General features: G+C 44.9%; 1 protein-coding gene across 4 annotated transcripts in view; it reads right to left on the bottom strand.

Annotated features, from left to right (window-relative positions):
• Window positions 1-21342, bottom strand: part of LOC146818005 (uncharacterized) — a 153311-nt gene that overhangs the window by 20280 nt on the left and 111689 nt on the right. For 2 of the 4 annotated variants that reach the window (XM_085611485.1, XM_085611486.1), the window contains exons 2-5: window positions 18265-18318; window positions 16891-17004; window positions 7367-7465; window positions 5541-5630 (exon numbers count right to left, since the gene is read on the bottom strand). In XM_085611485.1, coding sequence (XP_085467611.1) covers window positions 5541-5630; window positions 7367-7465; window positions 16891-17004; window positions 18265-18277 — 316 coding nt within the window. In that variant the 5' untranslated portion in view covers window positions 18278-18318. The remainder of the gene's footprint in view (window positions 1-5540; window positions 5631-7366; window positions 7466-16890; window positions 17005-18264; window positions 18319-21342) is intronic. The other 2 variants (XM_085611483.1, XM_085611484.1) reach the window with 1 other exon arrangement.

The raw sequence follows: 21342 nt of genomic DNA, 5'->3' as shown, positions 1-21342 counted from the left end.
CATTGGATGGTTGGGTGAAGGGTAGCAAAGCGAATGATTTTGAAGCGGTCTATAATTTGATTGCATGGGAGCACTTGTCAAATAATTGTTTTCCAGAGCTACGCCAGCACCTTATTGATAGCAAGCTGACTAACCCTAGGAAGCTTGCTGAGGAGGCAGACCCCTGGGTGAGCACCCGGGTCCACAAGGGTCATGTGGGAGACTCCACCAAAGGTGGGCAGGGTCCCCAGCAGAAGCGTGGGGGGACAAGGGTAAACAGAGGGAGTTCCAGAAAGGGCCCCAAAGTAATCCCCAAGGGAAGGGTTCCCAGCCTCCCCCCGAGAAGAAACCCGGGGCCCCGACAGGTAAACCTGTTCATAGGGGACCCCTGAAATGTTTTAAGTGTGGTGTAGTGGGCCATCGTTTTTATGATCCCCAGTGCCCACAGAGGGTTAAGACAGCACCCACTGGTGCACCACCCTGGCAGATGGCGAGTGTAGCCCTGGGGGAGGAGATGGGTGCCCAATGTGGGTGGGCTCCCGCAGAGATATCCCTTGTCTATTTAGGAGACTGTGAGGTGGTCTAGTTGCCTGATAACACTAACAAGTACAGGCAGTGGGTGACCATCAATGGCCATAGAGTGGAGGCTCTTAGAGACTCCGGAGCCAGTGTGACAGCTGTCAGTTGTCGCCTGGTGTCTGAAGAGCAGATGGTCCCCAATGCATTTTACCCAGTTGTTGCAGCTGACAACACAGAGAGCCACTGCATGGTGGCTCAGGTTCCCTTTGAGTGGGGGGTGGGGTCTCTGGTACTCTTCAAGTAGCTGTGAGGCCAGCCATGCCGGTTGACTGTCTGTTGGGTAACGATTTGGAGAGCTCCCGTTGGGCTAAGGTGGAGCGAAGGGCTCATTTGGAGATATTGGGTCTGCCTGATTGGGCGTGTGTGACCACATGGTCCATGGCAGCCAGTAAGGATGTTCAAGAGGGCCTGGAGCCTGAAAGAGTGGCCCAGGTGCCTGCCTTAAAGAGAAGAGGCTGGGGGCGTGGGAAACCCGCCCCCACGGTCCAGGAGGAGGCAGACCTTGAGGGGGATGCCCTAGAACCTGCAGGGGAACATGTAGCTGAGCTGACCCATTGGCAGCAGGAAGGGGAACCCTCCTGGGAAGAGTTCTGTGAGTAGCAGAACAATTGCCCTTCTCTTGTGGGTTTGCGGCAACAGGCTGCAAACCAGGCAGCAGGTGATCAGTCTGGATCACATTGGATCTACTGGGAAAATGGTCTCCGGTATAGTGAGCCTAAGGATGCTGAGCCTGGGTCAGCCCGTGTGCTGGTGGTACCCCAGTACTTTTCCTACTGGGGCTGGCTCATGATGTGCCTTCAGCAGGACATTTGGGGCAGGACAAGACCTTTGAAAGGCTTGTCCCCCACTTTTATTGGCCCCAAATGCGCAAAAGTTCAGACACTCATTGCAGGACCTGTCAGACTTGTCAGACAAGTGGAAAGAGTGGGAGGAAGCACAAGGCTCCTCTCCAGCCATCCCTGTGGTCAGCACCCCCTTTCAAAGGGTGGGCATTGACATTGTGGGGCCTCTGGATCCCAAGATAGCCATGGGCAACAGGTTCATCCTGGTCTTGGTGGACCATGCCACTCGGTACCCGGAAGCCATCCCTCTCAGGACAGTGACGGCCCCCGTGGTGGGACATGCACTGATGGGGATTTTCTCCCATGTGGGGTTCCCCAGAGAGGTGGTGTCAGACCGTGGTACAAACTACATTCCTAAGTAAATGTGCCCCTGTGTCCCGAGTGTGGGGTAACTTAGAAGTTTACCACTCCGTACCACCCCCAAGGTAATGGGCTGGTTCAGAGATTCAACCGGACCGTCAAAGGCATGATTCTGGGTCTTGAGGAACCCATGAGGCGTACGTGGGACGTCCTCTTGCCATGCCTCCTCTTTGCTTACAGAGAGGTGCCACAGAAGTCCTTAGGGTTCAGGCCCTTTGAACTGCTCTATGGTCAACCTGTAAGAGGACCTCTGAGTTTGGTAAAGGAAGGCTGGGAGAAAGCTCCCAGGAAACCTCCCCAGGGTGTATATAGTTACATGCTGGCCTTCAGAAACCAAACCCAGTGTTTCAGGCAACTCCCCCAGGAGAATCTGGAAGCCAGTCAGGAAGAGATGAAGCAGTGGTACGATCAGAATGCCACTCTGATTGAGCTTCAGCCTGGTCAGAAAGTTTGGGTCATGGCCCCCGTGGAGCCCTGTACGCTCCATGATAAGTGGACCGGGCCATTTGAGGTGGTGGAGCGCAAGAGTGATGTCACCTACTTGGTTGTCTTGTGGTCTCCAAGGAACCCTTTACGGGTCCTGCATGTCAACCGCCTGAAGCCCCACTTAGAAAGGTCTGAAGTGGGCATGCTCCTAGCAACAGATGATGGAATGGAAGAGGAGACTGGGCCTCTTCCTGACCTCCTGTCTTCAACAGAGCAAGATGGGTCAGTGGATGGTGTTAACCTCTCTTCCACCCTGACCCTTGAGCAGCAGAATGACTGTCGCCAGTTGTTGGGCCAGGTTTCTGATCTGTTTTCCCTGATTCCAAGTGTCACTGATTGGTGTGTCCATGATGTAGACACTGGAGACAGTCCTCCGGTTAAGCACAAAACTTACAGAGTGACTGACAGGGTGAGAGCTTGCATCAAGGAGGAGGTCTCCAAGATGCGTGCATTAGGGGTGATTGAGTCCTCTAACAGTCCTTGGACCAGCCCAGTGGTCTTGGTCCTAAAGGCTGCCGCACCGGGTGCCATGCCAGAACTCCGGTTCTGTGTGGCCTACCAAGGGCTCAATTCAGTCACCAGGACTGATGTGCACCCCATCCCCAGAGCTGATGAGCTCATTGATTGGTTAGGGGCTGCCCAGTACCTCAGCACGTTTGATCTAACGTCTGGGTACTGGAAGATCGCCTTAACTGATGGGGCAAGAGAGAGGTCAGCATTCTCCACACCAGATAGGCACTACCAATTCCGGGTTATGCCCTTTGGGATGAAGAATGCCTCTGCCACCTTTCAGAGGTTGGTCAACCAGGTGTTGGCTAGACTGGAAGATTTCAGTGCCGCCTACCTCACGATTAAAGCGAGTAAGTGGCAGATCGGGCAGGGTTCTGTGGTGTACTTGGGACACCAGGTTGGGAGCGGCCAGGTGGCGCCCCTACAGCCAAGATTGATACCATCCTGGCATGGAAACCCGCCAAGACCCACACAGAGGTGAGAGCCTTTTTAGGACTCTTTGGGTACTACAGGAGGTTTGTCAAGGGGTATGGCAGCATTGTTGCACCCTTGACAAAGCTGGCTTCCAGGAAGCAGCCTAAGAAAGTGAACTGGACTGACACCTATCAGAAAGCTTTTGATGCCCTGAAGACTGCCATGTGCACGGCGCCCGTGTTCCAGGCACCAACTTCTCACAAGAGTTTATTGTCCAAACAGACGCTTCAGAGCATGGTGTGGGGGATGTTCTTACACAGATAAATGGCCTAGACCAACCTGTAGCCTTCATCAGTAGGAGGTTACTTCCACGGGAACAGAGGTGGAGTGCAATTGAGCGTGAGGCATTTGCTGTGGTCTGGGCACTGAAGAAGCTGAGACCATACTTGTTTGGGACTCACTTACGGGTTCAGACAGACCACAGGCCCCTCAGATGGTTGATGCAGATGAGGGGTGAAAATCCAAAGCTGTTGTTCCCCTACAGGGGATGGACTTTACGGTGGAACACCGCCCCGGTACAGAACACGCCAATGCTGATGGTCTGTCCAGATTTTTACGCCTTAGTGAAAAGAACTCCCAAGGGGAAGGGTAGTTCTCCCCACCTTTCAGCTGGAGGGGACATGTGTTAGATCTGGTACCATTGGCGTGAGTCTCCCTTCCATTTTTGTACTGATTGCCTCATCTGTTTTTGATCTGTTTGCTGGTTTAGATGCTTTGGGCACTGTGCCACTGCTATTCAGTGCCACAGTGCAAGTGCATGTTGTCTTGGTAAGTGCACCCACTTGCCAGTCCCTAAACCTTCCCTTTTCTTCATATCAGACATCCCTAAGGTAGGCCCAAGGGCAGGGTGCATTGTAAGTATAAGGTAGAACATGCCCTGTGTGTGTGACGTCCTAATAGTGAATTACACCCATTTTCATTTTTCACTATTGCAAGGCTACCAGTCCCCATAGGCCAGTATGGGCAGTTTGATTATAACACCTTATATTCCTAACTGACCCCAACACCCCAAGTAATCTTGCCAATAAGCTTGAACTATCTGGGGGCTCAAGATCCTCTAGAAGCAACAGCACCCTACTGCTAAAGCCACAGCGATTCATCAGGAAGAAAACCTACAACAGAGTTTTCTCTGGCATCGCTCCTCAAATCTGGAACACTCTCCCCCCAAAATAAGATTGATCCCTTCGACTACATCCTTTAAGAAAAAAGTCAAACTTTTATTCATGAACACATTTCTTGAGTAGATCATCAGATTTCTCTTTTACAAGCTTACTGTTATCTTATCCTGTATGTATATAGACTATGCTTTCTGATTTATATGTTTTTGCCTCATTTATTTGTAAAGAGCTCAGATACCTGTAAGGGTCAAGTTCGCGCTATATAAAACTTTCAAATAAATAAATAATTCACTGTGCCACTGGATTCAAGCTAGCTTGACTGATGAGGAGTGACACCCCAAAACCGGTCCCAGGTTTCTTGTTTCTGGTCCAGGGAGGACCTGGCTTGGTACTTCGGGCTGGACTGTTCCCATGAGGAGCAGGGTCAAGACTGATTTGCTTATGGCTAGGTTTAAACTGGGGTGGCATGGTGAGCAAAAGAACAATGGATTTACCCAGATCTCTTGACTGGGGGCGAATGTTTGATTTGTTCCACATTCCGTGCATCATTTGTGTGTCACAGACAAGCAGGGCGGCACAGACGCCGACGTCAAGGCAATAATAGGCAAAGCAAGAGCTGCCGTCATTCAGCTAAAGTAGATCTGGTGCTCCAAGGACCTAATACTGCAAACCAAGATCAGGCTTTTTAACACCAATGTAAAATCTGTCCTGTGTGGAGCAGAAACTTGGACTATAACTGAGACCACCACCAACAACCTTCATAAACACCTGTATGAGGGAAATCCTCCAAATCAGCCGGCCAAACGCCATCAGCAACAACAACCTATGACAGCAGACTTTCCAACTCCCTACTCATGAGGAAATCATGAAAATACACTGGGGTGGGATAGGTCACACCATCCGCAAGCCCACATCAAACACCACCAGGCAAGCCCTCACCTGGAACCCTCGAGGGAAAACGAATGAGGAACACCAAGAGACACCTGGTGTCGAGGGCTCGAGGCTGACTGCAAAGAGACGGAAAGAAAGAAAAGCCCAGGACAGAGATGGCTGGAGAGTCCTGGTTGGTGGCCTATACCCCAGGAGGGGTGGTAGGCATCAATAAGTAATTAAATTGTAATTAGCATTCCAAATGTACCCAAATGGAGTAATCAACTGTCCAAACAGAACACAACTATGATACTATACTTACTGGTGCAATGACTGACTCTGCTGTCTCCTCGTTTTGTGCCAGGACAATCTGCAAAGACGATCTCAGACTTGGAACTGGGTGACGGGAATCCTGCCGGACAACATATCACATCATTCTTATGTAAATTATACCAGTATCTTTAGTAGGGTTGAAAATTCACCATTAACTCAACATTATCCTGTCAATTGATATATGAACTAAGTGCTAATACCACTGTTAAGGAGATACAATATAATGTATGTAAAAAATGCCTCTATTGCATGATCTACCCCAATGTTTTGGACTGATGCTGCTGGTGTATCAGAGTACACTAACCAGACCGCAGAGTTCTAACCCTTTACAAAACGTTTGTTCAATCAATCAGGGATCTGTGAAGCGCAATACTCACCCACAAGGGTCTCAAGGCGCTGGGGGGGGGGGGGTGGGGGGGGGGATGTTGAACTGGCTATCCCCAATTGGCATAAATTAACTTACTTATAAGTCCCTAGTATATGGTTTCCAAGGTTACCCAGGGCCTGTAAGTTGAAGGTCCACCCAAGGCTGCAGCACTGAGTGTGACAAATCACATCAGGGCTCCCAGCCTGCCACTGCAGATTGGAAGGGGGGGTTTAAACTGCCAGTATAACTTTGCCATTTAAACTTATGGCACATCTCGTAACAATATATGTAAGTCTGACCTAAGGAAGGTCTATCAAGCTCTAAGGCAGGGAGCTGCATATTATTACGTAGGGCATATAGTCGTATATGTCCTAAGAGTAAAAACCCTACCAAGCCCCTCATGACAGAGGAAGGGTTCAGACATCTTGAGAGTGGGCAGAATAGTGCACTATGGGATTGCTAGATGCTACACGTAGCCGGAAGTCGTCAGGGTAGCACGGATCCTGGTAGCCCATTGTCTCATTGGCTAATAACCGCATAACCCCTAAGGGCACTTTCTGGGTTTAAATATTTCAGCCTGAATCTCGGATCACTGCCCTGCTGAACCCTGGGCCTGGAAAGAGAAACTGCACCAACCGCTAGACTGCACCTGCTGATCCTTGGGCTAGCAAAGAGAGGACTGTGCTTGTGGATCCTGAATTCTGGAAAAGTCGCTCCATGGCCCCAGCCCGCAAAGATAAATTCCAAGAGTCAGTTAGCGGACTCTCAGTTCCAGCTCCAGGGTCATAAAAGCTGAAGTTGCCACTACTGGCTGGTCAGTAGCCACTTTGAGGAAACAGCCACTGACCGCCGCTGTGCAGCCAAGAAGACCATCACTCGCGACTCAAAAGTTTGCACCAGAGTCTGCCAGACCTGGGAGAGTCATCAGAGTGCAGGTTGGTCACCAACAAGGGACACTAGACCTCACCAAAGGATACTACTGGACCTGCAGCAACTGGAGGCCTCTGCCCCGCCGTTGCTGTGCTTCTGTGGTCTCAAAGAGGACTTTGAGAGATGCCAATCCCTGTCGCCTAAGTAACTCCACATCACCCGTGGACCGAAGAACAACCCCAGGAAGGCACCCATTGACAGCACAGCATCCAGAATATCTTTTTAGCATCCTGCATCCTCAGCATCAGGACTAATACTCCTTACTGGTCCCCCTTGACCATCTCCCTGTCAGAATTGGTCACCCAGTCCAGGCTGGAGCAATCAAACTCAACTCTTTAAAACTTTTCAAAAGTTTCCAAACTTTACGGATACCAATGCTTGTTTGTGCTTTGGACTAAAAGGCTGATATTTATGTTTTGATTAAAAAATCTATATCTCTGGAGCCCTCTGGTGGATTTGGATCATTTTGCATGACATTGAGTATTCCTTATTCCTGCAATTTAGAAAGTTATACTCACTTGCATCACATATTTTCTCTGCATCCTGGTGGTCCACGGAGAAGGAATTGGCTTCTTCTTTGATACTGAATGAAACTATTTTTAAGAAGGACTCTTCCTCTGTATTGAAAATGGATAAGTTATTACTAAAGAAAATCAACATAACACCACAAATTATTCTGCACATCAAGCATGTTAAAAATGTGGCGACACTAGAAAAGTTAACAATATAGAAAGTAAATAGGCTCCTCCAAACAACCATCCCAAGGTGCCCAATTTGTACTGTTTATGGTCTCCCTTGACAGCGCAGTTTTCACCAGATGTGAGGGCCACTAGAAAGGGGCTTCAGCTCCACCCACAAGTCGGGGCCAGGAGGCCATTTTTATATTGGGCAGAAATGTTGTGCTTCAACAAAAAAGTGCATGCCCTCATGCTGCTGTGATCATTTTGTTTAACCAGCTGCCTAAGCTTGAATTTTCAGGGGCTCACACGTGACATTGGAATGCTATTTAAGTCTCTTAGATCACTAGATAATTTATTTAGTCAAAAATATACCAATAATACAGTCTGGAAGTGAGCACCAGGCTGCCAGAGTCTGGCGGCCAGATAGATTCGGGGACCGTCCAAATCTGCCCCAACCATCCTGGGGAAACCGATCACTGAAACTGTTAAAATTTGTAATGACAGAATTTCCCAATTCTGGTTACAGCAAGCTCATAGTGCCCCAGCACACATGGCAATACTGGAAGCTATGTGCAGCCACACACAGGGGTAGCCTGATGGGGCTGTAGTGGCTGGGAACCTTGTATCTCTCAGTCAGACAGCCCCATGGAAGAAATAGGGATGGACTATCATTGTCATTTCTATGAGCAGCATCTTGCTCTCACCCCGAACACACTATCTGCACACAAACATATCCCCAATCAGCCATGGATACCTCTAATGAGACCTGTACCAGCAAGAGAGAGGATCACAAACATTCTTATTCGGGCACGCTGCATTGTTCACGGTCATTAATGTAATGTGTAACCACAATCACACAATGTCTTAATGTTACCAGTCACTGAAACAGAAGAACACAAGGGTCTCCTGCTACCGTAGATCACTCGTAAACTATATACCTGCAAACATCAGCCAGGACCCTGGGACCGAGGAGAGAGACGAACCTGAAGGTCTCTCCGTTTACAGGGTACAACTTTGGGGTCATTGAAACATCCCAGATTTTGACTTTAACAAGTCATTTAAATTTGGCACCAGCCATGAGGATCTAAATAATTGGGTAAACTCTGGAAGCAGAAGACTAAAAGTGGACTGATGGGTCAGCTGGTACAGTCAGTTAAGGACCTTCATCCTCACAATCAGATCATAATACTGGGTTTAAGGAAATGTCTCGGTATGTATGGTCACCCCAAAATGTTGGGACTGATGCTCGTTTCTTTACTCTGAGCATGCACTGAGGCTTGTAACCATACCAGGGACCCATAACTAATACATTGGCAATGTACAATACTAGATCATGTTTTCTCTGAGCAACTCTAGCCATTCATCAACCCTGCCACACTTGGGCTCCTATCAAACAAGAATCTACTCTGATGAGGACCAATGACATCAATGCTTTCAGGCAGCAGCAGACTAATGCAGCATGTCCATGCACATACTATTTAAACGACCGTAAAACATGTTGAAAGACATAACAGATGTCTCAGGAGCATCAAGCAGTTAACAAAAATGTCCAGAACCTACTGAATAGAAAATGGAGTATTAAACAAGTGTCATACATGGAGTCTTTCATGGGATCTTGCTATCGCCTATGCTACTTAGTTTGTCACAGCGTGGGGCACTAGAAGCAGAGTGGAAAGCTTATGGAAGAACAATATGTGTCGTGAAGTGTTAATGAACCAGTGAGAAGCATATGCACGCGCTTCCAGTGCAGAAAACAAGTATCATGCCCCACAGAGTTCCATTACTTGTGCTACAATCAATATTATGTTCAGCTAAGAAGATTCTGTTAACAAGACGTTCTGACAGAGCTTACTGTTCATGGTCATACCTGCTTACTTACACGGTAAGGTAGAAACATCTCAGGGGTTCTCCCTGAGACTAAGCAGCAAGAGTGTAAGGCGATAAAAAGGTTTCTAATCCTGTTTTTCGAAGGACCAAGCCAGCATTTATTGTATAAAGGAGATGTTATCTTGGCATATATTGGAGACTCCGCCAATGGACTCCAATACCATGCTGTGCTAGTCCAAGCATCTGCTCCTGCTTTGCCAGATAAGCAATAAGAATGGGTTTCACAGTGTTTCTTCTAAAGAGACTTAAAGATTTATTCTGTCTCCGCCTTCATCACCTGATCTATGTTTTCCTCTCATTTATTAACTGTATAAAATTTGCCAAAGTGTCTTCTTTAGACTGTAATTCTGCTATCATTAACTTCTTGCTCATAAATATAGTACAATTGCACTAGTGCGTTTGCCTTCTTACTGTCATTCATTGAACTGTACCCACCACAGAATCTTGGGGAAGCTGTTGGTAATTAGACAAAACAAATGTATGTCATCCCTCTTCTAGAAAACTGTTCCACTCCTGCTCATAGTGGTGACATCCTATCTTTGATACACCTACTTACTTGAAATGTTCCCTTTCGCTAAGGGGCTCCCAGGTTTATCCTCTTGTGAAAGCCCATTAACAAACCTCACACCTATTCAGACACCTTCACTGGCTTGCAATGTCATCTTGTTTCTGAAGAATAAGACCAATCAGACGAAATGAGTATGGAAAAACACAGCGAGGAAAAAGTGGAGATGACACAAGTTAGTACTGTCACGAAGATTAAAGATAGAGAGAGAAGACATCTTTTTATCAGCATTCATTTTAAGTTACCTTGTGATCTTCCAGTTGCTGGTGGCCTGAACATCAGCAATAAGAGAAGTATGATTCAGAATCTAGATGCCATTCATGTCTGAGGGCAAACTGCGAAGCCACTGCATATGCGCATGCAGCGGCACAAGAGGTCTTCTCTGTAGAGAAAAGCCTGTGTGCTTCTGAGCTCCATTGTTAGGATTCATTGTTCCTTGTGCGTAGATGAAAGAGCTATGCACCATTTTGATCTCAGTAACACACATAATTCTGTCTTTGTGAAATATAATGTGCTTCATGTACGCTAAATTGACCAATAAAAACTTATGTTAAAGGAAGCTAGAAAGCTATTTTGAATGTACTAAACCCAAATGAGGAGTCAAAGTTATGGGTTTGTGGGTTTAAGTATGGAAACTAAATAGCAATTTGGAAGGGAATGTTGGGGTGTCTCTTCCACATTGTGATTGGGATCCATGTATATTAATGATATGCAAAGTTACAGACTCCCAAGCTGAGGTGGCAATTTACCTGCAAAAGGAAATTGGTTACAGGTGCGAGCGAATTGGGGTAGCAGCTAAGGCACTAGTAGGCAGTAATCTTGGAAACCAGTGCAAAATCTTACTGAAGGTTTTCAAGAATAAAAACTTTTGGGCATATGTACAAGACATCGATAAAAAATTATCGCCGCTTTTGCGTCCGTTTTCGGCCGAAAAGCGGCGATAATTTTATCGCTATATCAGCAAGGTCACGCTATTGCGTGAATCCTTGCCTTAGCACCCTTTCCCGTAACGCCCACCATTGCATCTCTAATGAGATGCAAAGTGGGCGGTCCAGCTCAAAATAACTGGAGAAATGCCGCTAACCAACATTTCTCCAATTATCAATGGGCACCCTGACAAGCATAGCGATAGGAAAAGTAGCGCTAACCTTGGTTATCACTACTTTCCTTACGCCTGCTTTTAGTTTGACTTAGCCATGATATCCAATGGAAGGTGGATATCATGGCTGAGTCTGTCCAGCCCTACCAGCCAGCTATCGCCAAACGTTGTGCGATTATCGCTGTATTTTCAGCGATAATCGCACAATTAGCAGCTTGCGCCTGGAATGTTATTGCTTTTGAGATAAGCGTTGCTAATAGCATGCTATCTCAGCGATAAAATTTGGCGATAATTATCCTAGCGCTAAGTGCGCTTAGCGATAATTATCGCCGCTTGTTGCTGATATGCCCCTTTGTCTTTAAAAGCATCCGTTTCCTTTAAAGGTTTTCATTTTAAAAAGCAATCACAGGGTTGGTGGTCTCCTCACTCTTGCAGGCCACCATCCCTGTAAATTTAGCCAATCGCAAATTGCAACCTGCCTTTATTTAATATGCATAGGCAGGCTGGTCTGCGGTCCACTGCTATTCAGTTTTTTATGAATGGGACTATTAGTACATAGGGCGGTTCACAACAAAAAGATACCAGTCGCAAAAAGTAGAGTTGCCATTTTCAACCACTTTTCAAGACCAGTGGTTAAGATAGGAAAACTAAAAAGAAAACACAATTAAATTCAAAGTTATGGTTATCAATACCACCTCCGCACCTAATGTACCCCAAATCCATGCTTTTTCATTGGAGTGTGCCCTTACCTGTGTTATGATACTAGTTGTGTCATTACTCATAATGTACCTACAATGTAAGAGGTCCATATGACAGTGTATGTATATCAATGCTCATAAGCAGTTAAAATAAAATAGAATCACACCTTGAGAGGGAAAAGAAGTTTAACACCACAGTACAGAACCTCAAATTATACACAGTCATGGAAAAAAAAAAATGAATCCCTGAGAAAATCACTTTATCAGCATATCAACAAACCTACACTTTCATACATTTTAATAATAATTATACAGACAAACAAAATAAAGCACAATTACCAGCCAACTTATTCTCTGACTATGCATTAAACCACAAAGAATTAAGCCAGTATTCCATTCAAAATCTCACAGACTCAACCACACGATCATTCACGCTCCTATTCATGGCGTGGATGGGAGTTAAGGCTAAGAGATGTATTGTTAGTCAAGGTGTTCATATGAAATGTGTATGTAATGTGCAAGCAATTACCAGTTTTATAACTAATTTCGCATGCATAAATTATTCTCCTAACGAGCCTGAAGCTGAAACCTCAAACAGTCAGTAACATGGGTACTCACAAACGTATTCTCGGGTGCCAAAATTTCAGTCTGGCTTGTGGCCGAGGGCCGCACAGATGGGCCTGCGTGATGGGGGCGGTGGGAGGGGTGGGTTCACTAGGGGCGGGGCTACAGGAGTGGGAAAAAAAAATCACCCCTTTTCAAAACATTACTAGACAATGCTGTATTTTGAAATGTGATATATGTATGTTTGTACCCCGAATAAATACTGTCAATATTTTAATTTTTACTGGGATCTGTGTGTTTCTGACCATAGTGTTACATCTTTGCCTTGTTTTGAGAAGCACCCAGTTCCCTGTTTTAGGCCCTCAGTTGCGCAGTCACTTGGACACATTCTTCATTTGTTTCTAAGAAGAAACAACTCAAACCCCTATGTCTCTTAAACTCGCTCCGAACAACCCTTAATGGCCCTGTTGAGAGTTTACAGTACCAAGTCCAAAGGTCATCCAGCAAAACTCAGAAGCGTACATGCAAAGTGCATTGACAGAAATATGTTTCCTGTGCTCTCTCCAGCCGCTGTGCACACATAAGCTCATGAATCTTACCACATGCATGTAACCCCAGGCAATACAAGCATCAGTGACACCAAGCTGCCATATTCTTAATGTACGTAGACAGTACATGCATAAATGGTCCCATGCTGTAATGTGCATGCATGGGCCCACACAATACATGCATTCATGTACTCAGGTTGTAATGCACATTTACAACGGCACAATGACCAGCATGATGGGCAATAGACCTGCTGCCTTCTCCTAGTCAATGAGCTTATCCAACGAAGCAGTAGAGGTATTGTAGTGTCATCTCTAAATTGGCTATCATCTCAGGTAGGTGCATGTCATTTCATAATAATGCATGTATCAGGCAGCACATCTACTACTAATCTTCCCTGAGCCCTACACTCAATGACTCTGCACATAGGGTCCGCTGGGATCCTATGCATTCACTTTGACCCTGCGCTCTAACTCTGACCCTACCTTATGACTGTTTCATGCTTGCCATATTCCTCTACTTTACTCCCTCATCCTACCTCTACCCACCACTTTGGCATTAATAATTAACTTTTTTCCTGACCCGTACCGCAGCATGGCACTCTGTCACAACTTTACTCTTCTCCTATTGTTTTACCCTCAATGTACACCACTCATTATACCTCTTCCCCTACCCTTGGTTCTTTCCTTATCTCATGAATGCCTCTCACATGGTCCCTACCCCCGCTTTCTATTACTATCATCTCAATCTGCTCCCAGTACCTCTTTGCTCTTCTCATAAGCTTCCTCTGTCTGACCCGCCAACCTCATTATTCCCCCCTACACTCTGTTTATACTAATTTCCTGGCCCTTCTATTTTATTATGGTCATAGCCTGTCATTTTGCACCTACTCTGGCCTCAACTTCTTATACTGCTTTCACTCTCTCCACACCTTGACTTTTTAATGCTGCTCCTGCTCTCCCTCCATCACACTCTACCCCTCTGTGGCCACCCCTTTTTGGTGCCACACTTCTCTACTTTATTCAGCATTATTTCTCTCACTCTCTTCATACCCTATCAAACTGCCTACCCTCTCATTGTGCCCTGACAACTCATCCTATGCCTAACCTCTCATTGCACGCCATTGCACGCTAACGTACCACTCTACGCCTATCCTCTTGTTGTGCCCTACTGTGTCACTCAGCACCTACCCACTCATTGTGCCTGTGTATCTTCACTCTACTGAAGGCTTACTCTACTGATAACCCACTCCCTTTGTCCTTCCTGCAGTGCTGTTTTATACCTTCACTGCTTCCCTTCACTTTGCTGCTAGCTCATAGCTGTTGCTTCCATTATTGTGTCGTACCCTTCACTCACCTTCCATATATATATCACTCAATATAGTCCTTATGTGTAAAGCACCCTAGTCTTCTTGTCCTCACTCTGCTCCTGCCTCCTCACACTCCTCATAACCTGAAATACTCTTACTCTGCACTCTTATTTCACATTGCTCCTACTCCCTCGCTCTCTTCTCTTAACCCCTCACATTTCCATACCTCCTCATTATGCTTTTCTGCTTTACTAATACGGAGTGTGCCAGTCCCTCTGTTTTTCCTTTCTCTGCCCCTTCCTCTTACCTCTACTGTCTCATTCTGCCTCCGCCCATTTCACCTTCATGTTCACACTGTGCCCCTGTCCCCTCAGCTCTGACTCTACCTAATGTGTGCCAAAACCAATAACTATTTTCTGTTCAATTCTGAAGCATTAAAGACCTGATGCTACATCTGTGCCACGACTCAGACGGGTATATGACTAAAAAGTAATACACTTCCTAAAGCAATGCACAAAGCAAGCTGAATTGCCTGTAAAAAAATGTTAGAAATATTTTCCACAACACAGGCACATAAATGTTTCCCTCAGAATCGCATACATTAATAAAGTGGGGAAGCTGGGAGTTATACACAATTATCCTGCTGAGCTGCTTCTGAGGCATATAAACTGTGTATAAAATGCATCTCCCTCAATTTCACCTGTAGACTTTCCGTAGCACCTCTGTTGTGAACCGAGAGCCTGAAGCATCCCATGTACCTAAAGTTAAGCTATGCCATGAAATAAAAGGCTAGGCGCAGCCCACGGATCCATGTGAGGACTTTGCTGGATCCTTATTTTATTTGTTCTGCTTACACCACGTGTCTGCTCTGATACCATGAGGAAGAAAAGTCTGGGCTCCGCTGAAACCCTAACCCAGGGCCTTAAAAACATACATTTAACTACAGTGACAGTTCTGCTTTAGTGGCACCAATTGAGAAATTAAGGAGGCCACACTGTCTGTGAGCAGCACGTACAAGTAGCACAGCCTAGGTACTCAGTGGCAGGGCGAGCAAGTGAAGCCAGAGAGGCAGGTGAGGGCGGGGGTTGGGGGGCTATGGGTGATCATGCGAGACACTGGTTGTCATCGCATGCCCCTTTCATGCTTCTCCGGGCAAATGCGGCCCCCGAGGAATTACAACAGGCAGAAATGGTGCAGATTCTGTGCCTGCTGATTTCCACGGGGGCCTCATGGAAATTCCTGGCGGGCCGCAAGTGGCCCGCGGGCCGTACTTTGAGTACCGCCGGTCAGTAACAAGGATGCATCATCACTTGTAGTGCAGTGTACTGTCCGTTTAACTTTCCCCAACTTAGGGCAACTTGGAGTTAGACGGAGAGGTTCTCGTGCCATAAACTGGCAGGGGGGGGCCGCTCGCCAAACTTGTAGTTCCTTCCAATTAGAGGTGGGGAACCAGTAACTGACCAGCGGCATAACCTCCTGCAGCACTCAATCATTGGCAGAAGCTCATACGCTAGAAGGCTGCCTTCTTTTATGCTTCGGGAGCCCCACCCTAATTAAGGTGGACCTTCCAATGCCCATTTCCCTTGCCAGCGTCAGCCATGCAAAGCATGGTGGCTACGAGCAGGCACTAATCAATAAAACACTCCGGGGCATATTAGCAACAGACGGCGTTAAATATTGCAAAGCGCGCTTAGATATTTATCGCCGTCTATCGCTGTTATTTATCGCCTGGTTAGCGCGTTATTTACAACGTGTATAACCTAGGTGATAAATATTCCAGTGTTGGCGCAAAAATGGGCCAACATCGCTGGAAAACCAGCGATGTTGCACCCAAAACGGAGATAGCCTTGGTGATACGACCCTGTGGTCGTATCACCATAATCCACCTCCCATGTTAGCTATGCCTTAGTAAGGAATTTAACAGATGTTAAATTCCTGCGTTAAGGCATAGTTAACGGGATTTAAAATATCGCTACCCCTCGTTGATGATATCACGAAGCTGGGGTAGCGATATTTTCCCATGGTGTTTTGTCAGGCACGCCTCCTTTGCATCTCATTAGAGATGCAAAGCGAGGCGTGAACAAAACGGGAGCTGAAACAAGGAAACACGCGCTAGCGTGTCCTTGCAAATAATGCGATATAATTACCGCCGCTTTTCGCCCGAAAACGGACACTAAAGCGGCGATAATTATGTCACCAGCCCTTGATGATATGCCCCTCCATTCGCTCCGAGAAAATGCACTGCCCAAAAACATGTCTGATACAAAAAGTCGAGATCTGTGCTACCAAAATAGAGCTAGAAATCCTTTGATTTAAAACACTCAACTTTGGGGCTAGCTTCTGTCAAATATAAAAAAGATGAAGTAGGCAAAACATGGAGATGTGTTAGGCACTCTTTCTGCCCAAAAATTCTCCTGCTGTGCTGAACGAACCAATTCTGGTCAAACAAAATGATCTCCCAGGGAAGCTGTAAACTTTAGATAGTGTAGTTGGTTTGTCAAGTGGTCTGCTTACCAGGCACAAATGACAGGTTTGCTTTCTCCAATTTAGAGGATTATGTGCGTCTAATCTTTCAAATTCTGTTAAAGGGGACACTATTTTATCTTCTCGATGCAACTGAAACCTTGGCAGGTCTATGTATCAAAGGAAAACATTCATTCTGGATGTGTCAAATGTTTAATCTGTTCTTCTGACCTGTGCTATGACAATCACTGCTTCCCCGCTGGCTTTTTCTTGAGGATTCTTTCAAACACTGATTTTCTTCTTCGTTTATGCTCAGCAATCCATCAGACTTGCAACTCTTTTCACCTGTAAATAAAGACAGAAATCCATTTGCTTTATTTTAAGACAATATTGTGTCACTCTTGTGAAGAACTATTTTTCTCATTCGCAGAGTAGGGCAAACACTGTTTAGCTGTGAACCTAGCTAAAACTATCCAAACATAACGTACACTTCCAGATCTTAGATTAAGAGTTAAAATGCAGTGCCTTTTTCTGTTCTTAAGAGTACAGTTCTTAACTTTAAGGAGCCTAGGAGTATATCTTGCTCACTTGGTTCCTTGATGAGTGCCATATTGAATTTAATACAAACGTTAACAGAAACACACATTATTAAACATAAAAAAACAAGTGAATATACATATTCTCCAGCTTATTGACAAGTAAAAAAACAGAAGTGCACAAAAGGAAACGAGACTAATGACCAGATGTACTAAGCATTTTTGGTATTGCAAACAGCCAGATTCACAGAATCCGCCCATTTCGACCACAAAAATGCTTTTTTACATATACAAACACCAAATTGTGATTCAGTAACTTGCTACCAAATTGCAAGTTGGGTTTGCGACCACATACTGATTCTGGATTTGGAAGAAGTGTGTTTGGGGCATCACCTCCAAATTCCGAATCGTAGTAGTATGTTTTAATGTTTAACAACCGAAATACGGTTGCACAACAGTAATATTTTAATGATAACTCAAAAGAGGTGCCAACCTGCTCTCAAATGGGAAGGTGTCCCCAAGAAACCCCTTCCCCTTTGTGAATGTTAAAAATAAACTAAACTCAGAGTAGGCATTGGTCCAATGGACTACTGCCTACTCTTAACAAGCATTTGCAATGCAATAGGTCTCGCATTTAGGAGAGTTTGAGCTATTGGCATTGTAAATGACAATGCCTTTTATTTATGTGTTGTTTTTAGAAACAGATTCATAAAAGGCATTGTCATTTACAATGCCAATAGCTCTAACTCTTGCAAATGTGAGACCTATTACATTGCAAATGCGTTTGGCGCCCGTGCTATAAAATATTTAAAAAGCGTTAGGAGAGAGCGTGTCCTGCCTGCAACAGCAGGCAGGACAAAGCTATTTGTGAAAATAGTGCTCGGAGGCTGTAATTAAAGTCTACAGAGTAACAACACTTGTAACAGGGGGTGTCGCCATGGGAGGTTACAAAATGAGACAAGGTAGTACTAAGGAGGGACTACTACGCCTATTGACCAATGAACAGCCACAGTTCACAGTGGACAATGACAAGCCAATGAAAAATATGGGCGGAGCTTCAAGTCCCTACCTGAATACAGCATGCCTCGCAGAGCAGCCCATGCACTGCCCAGGCAGGTTTAACCTAAAAAGGAATTGACGCGTCAGTTTGTCTGGCTAGCAGGCCTGTAATACCATCAGAGGACACATGTTAGCAGCAGAATGTCATGCTGGCAAAGAAATGAAGGCGAACATTTCAGAGTCCTATTCCTGATGACGTAATGGCACACTGATAGCAGGGTGCCTTTCCCTGTCTGGTCTGGATATTATCAGATGAAATCCTTTAATTCAGGGAAAAAGTACGGTCACCAGTGAAGAACACCTAAACACAAAAGACCTGTTAATCAAAAAAAAAAAAAATCAATTATCACTTGCTGGTTTAAGCAATGGTCTAGAACACAATTGGAACTTTGCTTTTATACCTTGCATGGCAAAAATCCTGGAAATGCACAATGGATTTGTCCATCATTGTTTGTACAATGTACACCCAGCGAGGATTGAATTATAGATTTTATACCTTGCATGGCAAAAATCCTGGAAATGCACAATGGATTTGTCCATCATTGTTTGTACAATGTACACCCAGCGAGGATTGAATTATAGATTTTAAACAGCTTGTTGTTTGCCTAAAACAAGCTTTGTGTACAGGTTTATTTGTTATGTTTGTGTTGAAACCTTAAACAAAAGTAAAAACATTTCTTTGTCTATTTTGCTTTGTTAGATGCTTTTTTGACTGCGTTACAACGATGCCTTGATAATATTTTTTATATAAACTTTATAAAAAATGATTTAATCTTCAGTTTGATTTATAGATAACCAGTAATAAGTTATCTTTTTTAAACTTTGAGTTAATTTATCCTGCTAGAGCTTTTTCCCATTTTGACTTGGATATTGTCAGAGTCTGGAAACAGACTGAGGCTGTTTGTCGCCAGACATTAACAAGCGTTGACATAGCCAATAGGTCTCGCTTTTGGGACCTTATAAGTATTTAGTTATCAATCAATCAATCAATCAATATCTTCTTTATTCGGTTTTTTACGATTTTAAAAACCATAAAAGAACATTTTTAAACGATAAAATACAAAGTAGGAGCACATATTAAAAACAAGAAAATGGTAGTTGAGCCAGATAGGTGTCGAATAACCTTCAACCGAGGATTCATATAATTTCGCTTTGTCGACAGGAAAAAATTCAAAATCCATTTTACAGATTGTTCCTATGTTTTACAATACATTTTAAAAAGTTAAGGACATGATAACAGATCAATTCAGAGTCTAGCATTTGAAGACGTAGCATCGCCGGGCGACATTGTCTTAGTCCCCATCGCTTTAATACAGGAAGTAACCAAACCTTCCTATGTGGATGATAAAATTTACAAAACAAAATTGTATGTAAATTTGACTGCATTGATATTTCATCACAAGGACAAGTAGTGGGAATCAAATCCCATCTATTTTTATCGGGGAAAGATACTAATCTGTAGAAAAGATCTAATCTGAATCTTGTCAGTAACATTCTGTGATAGGTACTAATTTGTAATGTTAAGTATGGTTGGATGGAATGAGTGGTCTGAATCAAATTAGCGTGGAGGACCGATGGTTTAATAGCCTCCGATGTCAGCCTCAAGGACTCCAGATGTGTTAGAGCCAGTTTTTTCAGCTCTCTCTTTGGTAGTTCAATGATTTTTTTGGGTTCGGAATAATATTTCTCCAGGCCTAAATCCTTGAAGAAATTTTTTATATACCGAAGCCATTTTATTTTTAGAGAATGGTCAATGGTCATTGAATCTATCAAAATTTCCTGTGAGAAGACATTATTCTCAGAGGTCCAAATACGCCGCCAGAGCAATAAGGGCTGAATTCTTATCAGGTCCTCAAGATAAGAGATTCCAAGCTCCAGATGAAGGGCATAAACTGAGGTACTTGTTGGTACCGCTAGAAGAAATCTAAGGAAATTGTTTTGAGCAACCTGAAGTGCGCTAACTTCAGCGTATCCCCAAACTCCAGCTCCGTAAAGGGCAATCGCCTGACATTTGGCTAAGTAGATTTTTAATAGCTCCACTGGAGGCCTTTTCCCTAATCTCTGTGAAAAACTCGTCAGGGACATTATGGCTCTTTTAACCAGATGACATCTAGCCTCGACTGCTGGTCTCCAATTGAGCCTGTCATCAATCATTATTCCCAGGTAGCAATACTTAGTGGTCACCACCAAATTTTGTTCTTTAAGGTAGATGTTCTTTACTCGTTTTTTGGCTCGACCTGCTACCATAACGAATGTTATTTTGACATTGACTTTTAGGTCCAGGCCACCCATAAACTCAACATATCTATTCAGGGACTTTTGCAATTCACGTGGAGTACGTGCCAAGATGACCGCGTCATTCGCATAGAGCAAGGCAGGTATCAGACGCCGTTTTACCCGAGGTAGGTCCAAAGCCCCCCTCAACATCTCCACCTCCAAGCCATTTGTGTAAAGAGAGAAGAGGAAGGGAGCGAGGACACACCCCTGCCTAACTCCTCGCTCCACGCCGAAAGGTGCAGTCAATTCCCCCTTCGTGCCAAAACGCACCCTTGCAGAAGCCCCAGAATATAACTCTCTCATAAAATCTAAAAGAGGGGGATCTACTCCCATATATGTCAAGATTTTCCAAAGTTTTATGTGTGAAACACAGTCAAAGGCGGCGGATAGGTCTACATAGACCATATATACCGCTTCTTTTTTTGCTTGGCAATATTTTCCCAAAATTAGACTAAGATTAAGGGCCTGCTCTACCGTTCCAAACCCCTCCCGAAATCCAAATTGAAGGTCTGAAACAATATATCCCTCCTCAGCCCACTGCCGGAGTCGTTCAAGCACGACTCTACCAACCACTTTACCTAAAGAGTCCAATAAAGAAATAGGACGATAACAGTTAACGTCTTGGCGATCTCCTTTTTTGAAGATTGGGACCATAATTGACTTTGTCCATGATTTAATCAAACCCACCTTTGCCGCTGCGGTACATACTCTTGTGAGGACGGGGGACCAGCGATCCGGATTAAATTTAAACAGGTCTACTGGAACCCCATCAGGGCCTGGGGCTTTCCCACTCTTGCTTGCTTTCAGTGCC

This window comes from Triturus cristatus, chromosome 6, assembly GCF_964204655.1.
Source record: "Triturus cristatus chromosome 6, aTriCri1.1, whole genome shotgun sequence".
NCBI lineage: Eukaryota > Metazoa > Chordata > Amphibia > Caudata > Salamandridae > Triturus > Triturus cristatus.
This window is presented reverse-complemented; position numbering and strand designations above follow the sequence as displayed.